At 40.1% G+C, this 10,259-nt stretch overlaps 1 protein-coding gene across 1 annotated transcript in view; it reads right to left on the bottom strand.

Annotated features, from left to right (window-relative positions):
- The window catches only part of TERB1 (telomere repeat binding bouquet formation protein 1), a 30,612-nt gene extending 20,750 nt beyond the window's left edge, over window positions 1–9,862 (bottom strand). The window contains exons 1-6 of the mRNA XM_075536714.1: window positions 9,754–9,862; window positions 9,437–9,565; window positions 3,786–3,917; window positions 2,828–2,888; window positions 2,627–2,742; window positions 2,373–2,495 (exon numbers count right to left, since the gene is read on the bottom strand). Coding sequence (XP_075392829.1) covers window positions 2,373–2,495; window positions 2,627–2,742; window positions 2,828–2,888; window positions 3,786–3,917; window positions 9,437–9,565; window positions 9,754–9,862 — 670 coding nt within the window. The remainder of the gene's footprint in view (window positions 1–2,372; window positions 2,496–2,626; window positions 2,743–2,827; window positions 2,889–3,785; window positions 3,918–9,436; window positions 9,566–9,753) is intronic.
- Between the last annotated feature and the right edge of the window lie 397 nt (window positions 9,863–10,259).

Consider the following 10,259-nt stretch of genomic DNA (forward strand, 5'->3'; position numbering starts at 1 on the left):
CTTGGTGGTAGAATTCTGGAGAACTGAGTTCAATTCCCAGCAAACCGTCTCAGCATATCCCACTGACAGGGAACCTGTGTGTTGCTCTGATGTGGAACAAGTTTCAGTGGGGTTTCCTGATAAAGAACAAGGCAGAGGGGCCTCCAAGTCTATTTCTTCAACTCAGCCCACGGAAACCCTTTGAATCACAACTCTCCAATCCTGTTACACACGGGGCCAACGTGAATCTGGGGTGGACTTGAGAGCCGTCAACAATCATGTTTTTAAGGCCTCATTTAATATTGATACCTTCTTTGATAAAGTATATGTTTAAATCATTTGCCTGTTGTTTAATTAGGCTGTTTGCTAATTATCTATTTATATGTGTTTTTTCTTTTATTCAGTCTGCAAGTTATCAGTTGTCTTTGCCCATATAACTTTCTCCCAATCTGTAACTTGCCTTTCATCTTCTTAACAGGATCTTTGGAAGAGCAAGAGTTTGATGGCATTCAAGTTACATTTTCCTTCTTTAGGGGTTTGTTTTTTGTGTCCTAAGAATCCCTCAACCTAGTGATTGTTTTCTCCTGCTTTTATCTTGAAAAAATGGAGCATTTCAGGTTAATTTCTGTATGCCATGTGAAGCGAGAGTTGAAATTCCTTTTTTGGATATGTGTATCTACTTTTTCCTGAACTGTTTGTTGAAAAGACTACCTCCCCCTGCCCCTCTCCACTGAATTACCTGGCACCTTTGTAGAAAACCAACAGACAATATAGGTGGTGGGGTGTCTCTCGTTCGCTCCATTCTCTCTCTGCCTACCCTTTCATCAATGCCATACTTTCTTGATTACTGGATAATAAGAAATGAAATCGGGCAACAGACGTCCTGAAATTCTGAAGTTCCAAAACAATTTTCATTTTCCTAGGTCCTTTATAGTTTCATGTGAATCTTAGAATCAGCTGGCCAATTAATACGGAAGAGCCTGCTGAGATTTTCAATAGGAATGCCATGAATTTAGAAATGAAGCTGAGAAGTGACACTCTTAAAAATAATGATTTCGCAATCCGTGAGCATGATATGTTTCCATTGAATTAAGCCATCTTCAGTGTACCTCAGCAATTTTTTTTTTCACTTTTAGCATGCTGGGAATTGCACCAAGGAGTGGGCTTTAAAACATTCCTGGGGGAAAATTCCATTATCCTTTCTTTATTTCCATGAGTTTTTTGAAGACTACTTATATTCTATTAAATGTATCTCTGAAAACATTTAGTTTTTCTGGTATCGTTGTAAAAAAAAAAGCTTCTCTACAGTTTCCATTCTTTGTTGCTAGCATGTAGATATACAATTGATTTTTGCGTACTGACCACGTGTCCTGGAACTCTGCTAAAATCACTTATTAGTTCAAGGAGTTTTTCATAGATTCTTGGGATTTTTTCTACATAGATAATCAAGTTATATAAGAACATTGTTTTCTCACCTGCTATTCCCTTATTAACCTTTTTCATGTCTGTCAAGACTGAAAGTAAGTCATTGCTGCTATTGGTAATTTGGGCTCTCGATTTCTTGATCAGTCAGGCTACAATTTTATTGATCTTTTCAAAGAGTCACTTTGGGGCTCATTGATTTTTCCCCATTTCTGGTTTTTTTTTATTCCACTGATTTCAGGAGCCCTGGTGGTATAATGGTTATGCACTGGGCTGCTAACTGCAAGACCAGCAGTTCAAAATCACCAGCCGTCCCAGGTGAGAAAGATGAGGCTTTCTACTCCCATAAAGAGTTAAAGTTGCAGAAAACCACAGGGACAGTTCTGCCCTGTCTTACAGGGTTGCCATGAGCTGGAATCGACCCAAAGACAGTGAGCTTGGAGTTAGCTGAGTTTTCTTAAGTGGACACTAGTATAATTAATCAGAAACCTTTCTTCTCATGTAAGCTTTACGGCTGTAAATCTCCCTCTATCCATTGCTTTTGAGAACATTTTGCGCATTCATTAGCGTTCAGCTAAAAATACTTTCTAACTGCTGTTGTGAGTCCGTGTTTGTTCTATGAGTTTTGCTTGGGGTCTTTTGTGGGGTTTTTTTTTTGCGCTGAGTTATTCAATTTCAAGATTATCTGGAACTTTCCCAGAGGTTTTGCTCTTAGTTGCTCCTCATTCAATTCGGTTGTGGGCAGGGAACACACTCTGGGGCTGTTAGCTTCGCTACCTAGTGCTGTGTTTTGAGGGCTTCGAGGGAGCTGCGTAACTATGCTCAGACCACCATCTCTCTGACACCCTCCTTAGAACAGCTACTTTTGACACTGTCCTGTCTGCACCGGCCGGAAGGTGCCCAAAATGACACCACTTATTATGCTTGGGAAGGTTTCCTCAAGTCTAACCAAGGGAGTAATTAATACTTACTATTATTTGACAGAGTGAATCCGATAAACGAGCAAACAGGGCGAAGTATCTCAGGTTTCACACAATTCATTAACCATTTATTGGCATGTGGAAAAAGTGAACAGCAAATGGTTTGATTGTCTTCTAAAAGGAGAAAGAACCAATCATGTTCTAATAATGTCATTTGGAAAATGCCATTAGTGAGAAATGAGGGTCGCAGTGTTTTAGTTTCCCATGAACTTGAGTTTCCCATGTCAATAGTTGAGATCAATTACCATTTTGAGGATTGTTGATACAGGCACATAGAGCACTGCATACGGAAGACCACAACTGATAACTCTGGAAAATGTTTTTATCTGACAGATCCAACTCACATGTTGAAAGAACTGTACTATTTGGTGAAAAGGAAAAGAAATTAGTATAAATGTGGTCTTACGTAGTGAAAAATTAAGAAAAAGAAGTTTACATTTGCCTACCTAAACAACTGTGTCAGAACTTGAATACAACCAGTTTCTCTGATGAGTGTTTGTCCAGTCCCTGGGGAAAAATAGCCTTTAATGTATGACTTACACTACATAATTAACTTTTAAATGCTTATTTTTAAAAGTGAAGGATTACAAGATATAACACAGGATCACAGTAGATCAACATCTGTCATCAAGATTATTATGGAAAAGAAAATCCAGAATGGAATTCTTGAGTATGTTGACACAATGCAAAAAATGTAACATATGTCACTGAACAATGTGTGTAGTATTTGTTAAACGACAACTTAATTTGCCATGTGAATTATTACTAAGAGCACAATTGGTTTGTTTTTTCCACCCAATCCAGACCCTACCTGTCTAACCCCAATTTTTTTTAAAGATTGCTATGTTTTGAAGATTAATCTTTACTCTTAAACACTGCATTTTCATTGTGTGTATGTACCAAGATTATAAATTCTTCTACAGATGGACATTTATATTTTTCCATCTTTTGCTATAGACTTCTTAAGCGTGTAAAGCTTGGTATCAAATCCTTGAAATCACAGGGCCGTTATAGGATTTAAGTATAGAAACTGACGTTAGGAAGATTCTGCCCTTCGCCCCATCCCACCAGCTTTTATATTATAAATTGGGAGAAGCGTTGCAGAGTAAATAAGTCTTTGTCAATAGTTAATATACATTTTGTTCTGTGTGAATTGATTACCATCCCTATAATGTAAGAACACTCCCTCCATAGCCTTCCTCCTCTTCTCACTGCTGAAGACTTTGTCCTTGTAAAACTTACTTCTTGATATAAAGTTCATTCTTTTACATGCACGAGTGTCACTGATTTTGTGTCTCTAGACAATCCAGCCTAACCCAGAGACTAAGATCAAAGGCTTGATAATGCCTCCCCCGGTTTATTGTCTTTAAGAAGTGTTCTTAAAACATTGAAAAGAATACTTACTATTATGTGAAACCAGTACCAAAGCAACATAGACAGACATCCTTTTTAAATTTAAGTTGGAACCACTATCAGACAGGACCAAAGTTAAGTCTTCAAACAACTCTGAGGTACACAAAGTCTCCTGACAAGAAACTGAAATGAAAAACATAATTTTAATGATTTTTTAAGACAATTAAAAAAATAAAATCAACAAACTACAACATGGTCAAACTAGGAGTGGTTCTCAATCAGATTTCATTTCATTGACCTTCAATATATCCTAAGATATATGTTCTGAAAAATTAATAAATGCATACTCTATTTAGCGGTCAGTCCAAGGAAGACAACCTTAATCAGAAGAACTTGATCTAGACTCTGAAACACAGATCTAAATGTCCTAGATTTTTTGGTTAAGATCAAACTAGACAAAACAATGTGCTCATCTTCTGGCACTGTAAGGACAATGTTCAGCTTCTACTCATGAGGTCATCAGTAGCTGACACTGTTCTGCTGCGACTCATGAGGGTCTCGGTGTCTAAGTCCTCAGAAGCGGACAGCCTATTCCTTCCCTGTGGTCTGTTTAGTCTGGAAGCTGCTGAAACCGGTTCTCTCTGGGTGACTGCAGCATGACAAACTGACGGGTGAGTGGTGGACAGTGTAGTTCAACCCAAATGAGGAAACTGTGGCTGGGATCCTTATTTACCGTATTTATTTTAGTTCTTACAGTTACTTGTAGAAAATTATCATTTTCTTTAAACTGAATCTACATATGGGCTCCATAAAGTGTTAAATACAAATTTCTGGACAGGAAAAGTATCGGTAATAATAATTCAACTCAAGCATGTTGTATAGTGCTAGATTACAAAACATGACTGAACAAGTGATTATTCTGCATATATTGCTTGCGGCACACAACCATCATGCTACAAAAGGGCTGACTAATAGGATAGCTAACTTCCAATGCCTAATTTTCAGCCAAAACAGAAACCAAACAAAAATGCATCAAAAATTTGAGTTTCGCTATACCTAGAGAAAACACCCAAACAAATTTCTAGGACGGCAAACATTTTTTCTGCCGTGTAAATTAAGGAAGTCATTACTTCAGTGTGACCTGAAATCCATGGCCACAACTGATGATTTTCATTGGCTCAGTTTCAGAGGTCTTCTGAGTTACAAAAGAAACATAGCTCCAATCATGCATTTGCTCATCCTGTCGGGCCTGCTTGCTCCAAAGGACCAAAGACACAGCAATAAAAACAGAGAAAAGGCATGGAAACCTCTCTGTAGCTTGTACGTTAGTCACTATCCTTTATGTTGTATATATGAGGAAAGGTCGAAACGTGCTTCTTACAACACCGTGGTATGTCAGTTCTAGTCTGCAAAGTAAAATGTGGATGGAAAACCCCAAGTCCAAAGCAGCCTTCCTAAACAAATCCATTCCCTTCAAAGAGGGGAAGTAATCGGTCTGAATTCAAAGAAGAGCAACCCACTTGCCTCCCTGGGCCACAGCAGCAGCTCTTTCTAATACACTGTGGGCCAGTGGCTGCCATCACTGGGCATCAGCCCTCCAGCAAGGAGCAAAGTAAGGTCCCAAGTTTTCCAAGTGTCAACAGCTTTCCTACTACTGTGCCACTTTGTCCCAGACAGAATCAACTCACTGCAAACACTTCAGGAAAAGAGGAGCGTCTCCTGTGTGTGTGTACGTACATAGGTATGGTACATCAATTGTATCGAACATACTCGTATGTATGTTGTCATCAACATTTTCCAAACATTTATTTCTATTTGAGCCCTTGGTATCAGCTCCTTTCCACCACTACCACCCCCTCCTGCCCGCTGCCTCTGGTATGTTTTACACAAGGTGTGTTCTCTTGTCGGAAGGCTCAAGGGCTGGCACACTCAATTCTATCCAGGCTGGTACAAGACTGAAGTGAGTTCCGTATCACTATAAACCTGCCCATTGATCTTAAGACAATCACAGCCAACTTCCTGGGATGCAGATGCATTTATGGTATGGTTCACTGGGTCTATACATTCTCTAATTCGTCAGGTCAGGAAACCCATTTTTCCAGGTCCAGTGGCACAGACCTGACCTCTACCACAAACCTACGGTGGCACCTAGAAAACTTTCCTTACATGAGCTCTCTCTAGGAAAACCTTGACCAGCCAAGCTGCGACTGTTAGGTGCCATGGAGACGGTTCTGACTCACTGGGACTCCACCGATGGAAGAATGAAGCACTGCCTGGTGCTGGGCCAGCGTCGCCTGTGTTACATCTGAGTCCACAGTTGTAGCCACTGTGTCGGTCCATCTTGTGCAGGGTCATCTGTCTTGTCTTCTTTTTTTTTTAAAATATTTTATTAGGGGCTCATACAACTCTTATCACAATCCACACATATACATACATCAATTGTATAAAGCACATCTGTACATTCTTTGCCCCAATCAATCTTTTTCACTCACCCTCCAATTTACTAACCGTGATGTCTTTTTCCAGGGCCTGGCCTATCTTGATAACACGTCCAAAGTAGGTGAAATGAATCCTCTCTAGCCTCGCTGCTAAGCAGCTTTCTGGTTGTACTTCATCCAAGACACAGATCTGTTTGTTCTTCTAGCAGAGCACAGCATAGCCAATTATCTAGGCCAGCATCATAATCAAATACATCAATTCCTTAATCTTCATTGTTCAGCTTTCACATGCATATGAGGTGACTAAAATGAGTCAAGTGCCCCTGAGTCTTTAAACACTTTATACAGATCTTGGGCAGTAGTTTTATCCAATGAAATATGTTGTTTGATTTCCTGATTGCTGCTTCCATGAACACTGATAAAGGATCCAAGTGAATGGAATCTTTGACAACTTCACTGTTTTCTGTTCATCACAATGTCGTCTATGGTCTAGATGTGAGGGTTTCTGTTTTCTTTGCACAGAGTTGCATACTACAGGCTCCTGTCTTTGACCTTCATTGTCAAGCGCTTCTAGTGCTCCTTGCTGAGGGGCCCATCTTCTGGCACTCCATCAGACAGTGTTCTGTTGTGATTCCTAACAGTTTCAGTGGCTAATTGATCACAAGTAGACAGCCTACACTGTCTTCCTAGTGTGTTCTTTGTCTAGAGCAGTGGTTCTCACCCTCCTAATGCCACGGACCTTTAATACAGTTCACGTTGTGGTGACCCCCCCCCCACCCTCACAACCATAAAATTATTTTCATTGCTTCTTCATCACTGTCGTTTTGCTACTGTTATGAATCAGGGGACCCCTGTGAAAGAGTCATTCAACCACCCCAAGGGGTTGTGACCCGCAGGTTGAGAACAGCTGGAGAGGCTCCACTGAAACCTATTCACCAGAGGTGATCCTGCTGGTATCTGAAATACTAGTGGAATCACTTCCAGGATCATAGCAACATGCAAGCCACCACAGTCTGATAAACTGACAGCCTAGCGTTGGATGGACAGACCAAGGGTGCTTGAAAACTAAAAGCTAAACAACAGGTCTCAAACGAGAACAACAGCACTAGGAAGTATGTGTCCTGTAAAAGAATCAATCATCCCAGTGGCCAAGGGTAACATTTGCCCAAGGCCAAAGTTTAGAAGGCAGAAAAGTTAGTAAAAAAGGAAGAGCAGAAAGAAGAAACAGAGGAAATAGGACAAATGATGTTACATTTTGAGAATTATAATGACATGAGAGACAAAATAGGTGTGAATTGTTGAATGGAAAATGGATTTGCTTTGCAAGTCTTCACCTAATTCACAATAAAAAGTTAGAAAAAACAAAGTTTTTAAAACAGGGAAAAATTATACTATTGCTATTTTTTCTTGAGACTTTTGTAGAAAAAAAAGAGCTCTTTTAAAAATCTATTTATTAGGGGTTCTTATAACAATCCATATGTCAATTGTATCGAGCACATTTACACATGTTGCAATTGTTGTCAATTGTATCAAGCACGTTTGTATATTGGTACATATTGCAATCATCATTTCCAAAACATTTTCTTTCTACTTGAGCCTTTGCTATCAGCTCCTCTTTTCCCCCTCCCTCCCCACCACCCTGAAGTACCCTTGTGAACACTTGATAATTTATAAATTATTTTCATATTTTAAACCATCTGCTGCCTCCCTTCACCCATGTTTCTGTTGTTCTCCCCCCAGGGGGTGGGGAGTGGGGCATATTGTTCTTAGATCATTGCGATCGGTTCCCCCTTTTCCCATCTTCCCCCTACCCTCATGACATCACTACTCTCATTATTGGTCCTGAGGGGTTTATCTATCCTGGTTTCTGTGTGTCCAGAACCCTTCTCTGTACCAGTTTATATGCTCTGGTCTAGCCAGATTTGTAAGGTAGATCTGGGGTCATGATAAAAAAAAAGAGCTCTTTAAGAATGCAAAAATAACACCTACTTTACAGTAGTTGATTTTTTTGTGTTTATTATGCAACAAACAGAATTAAAAAGAAAAAATTAAACAGACTGATACTCATCAACATTTTATCCAGTGTCTAGAACCAGTGCTGGTGGTGCTGCAACTAAAACTTTGTACTGATAATCAGGGTCAGACAAGAGAGTCACCCCACTAGCTGCTCGTCGGGAGAAAGATGAGCCGTTCTAGTCTTGGAAACCCTCCATTGGAACAAGAGGGCTGTCCCTCCCATGCCTGCAAAGAACCCCCCCAAAGGCGGTGGGAAGAAAATCAGGCAACCGTTAGACGCCTATGAAGACCCCTCAAACTGAGCATGCTCCTACTCAAGCCAGGTGGGAGGTACACCTGGGCAGTCCAATGTAGGCCCAGGCTCCTGACATCGTCCACGTGGGCTCGACCCAGCTGATGGAGTCAACCAATACCTTCAGCCCCTCCTTCCCCCAGCCAAGGGGTGGGCTAGAGTAGAGGCAGGGAGCATGCTCTGGCATGATCTCTTGCCCCTTTTCTCTCTTACCTAGCTCCTAGAGGCAGGGGAGGGTGAGGCTCTCCCACCCGAGTAGGCCCACATGCACCTGCTCAGGGCCTACCAGGGGCCCACAGCCTCTGGGTCCACATCCTCTTAGCCTCTAGGATTCTTGGGCTTCAGGCCTCCTGGGATCCCCCTCAGATCCACAAGGTTGCTCATGCCCAGTTGTGAACCCTTTTGAGGCTGTAAAACCCAAAACTTGTCCTGTCCTCCATAAAAACCCACTTGGATTATAAAACGGGCTTCGACGTGAATTCTTTCCATCATGTGAAGCCATCAACCAAGGTATTACCCACTCGAGAAATCTAACAGGTTGGCTATCAGTCAGAATTGACTTCTTGGCAGAGAACTGTTTCGGGATTAGAAACAGTCATTAGAATCTTTCTCCAAGGCAAGAAATCTGTCTTATTTATCCCTGTATTCCCAGTTCTAAATAGGAATTCATAAATATCTAATGAAGGAAAAAACAAAAATATAAATCTGATTTGACATGCTGATGGTTTACATTCAACCTCACTTCAGGTATAATGCACACACAAAAAATTTTGTCAACGTGAATTTCTGTACAGAAAGCACACCATCCAAATACAAGATGGCTGTAGGTTTGTTTCATTGTTTGACTACAGCACTTGTATAAATTTATTCAGAAATATAAAATAAGCTGTTCCTCATCAAATTATTTTTTGGAGTATAACACAGTGCTTAAGGGATATAATATTGAAACATTTTACCATTTTCTTCTGCAATTGCTCCCAATGTGTATAAGGCTGCTTCTTTTACCATGCTATGTTCACTACACTTGGCAAGATTTCTTATAAACAGCAAACCACCAATTTCCTGAAAATAAGCGCTTGCATTACCTGTAGGTACATAGACAAAACAAAACAGAAATGACCTTCATTTTGCTTATTCTTTTAGGGATAAAATAAAGTACTTGAAAAGAATGTAACATGCAGAGCAATGAGTGAAAGAAAAAGAACTCTAAATATGAGATACTACAGCATGAGTGAACAAGAATGACAGGTGAGAATTCACTATCAAGTCTTACTGTTTTGTTGACAAATGACATGAATAGTGATCAAAGCTTGCTTTTGTGCAACAGGGCTGTCCAGTTGATGCTTGACGCACTCTAACAGTAAGTTCAGATCAGTTTTCATTTCTAGAGAACAAAAACCTCATTACTTCAAAAAGTAATTTCAAAAGCAGAGCACTTAACATGTAAGGACATAACTGAAATCTTTAATTTTTACAATAATAAACAAGTTTGGCTTTCATAACCTACAAGTGAAGAACATAAGATAAATGTTCAAGTGAAAGAATTTCAAGTGAACTTCTGAAGCTTTGTTTTTCACCCTGCATGAAATACAAAAACAAGTTGCTACAAAGCTTCTCTTTTTAAGTAGGATCATACTGGTTTAAATATCTGCCCTTTACAAATTAGAAAGGACTTTGAACTGAATGACAATAAATACAACACAGGAGCCCTGGTGGCACAGTGGCCACAAGCATTTCAGCAGTTAGAAACCACTCGCTGTTCCACAGAACGCTAGTCTC

Source organism: Tenrec ecaudatus, chromosome 18 (genome assembly GCF_050624435.1).
Source record: "Tenrec ecaudatus isolate mTenEca1 chromosome 18, mTenEca1.hap1, whole genome shotgun sequence".
Classification (NCBI taxonomy): Eukaryota; Metazoa; Chordata; class Mammalia; order Afrosoricida; family Tenrecidae; genus Tenrec; species Tenrec ecaudatus.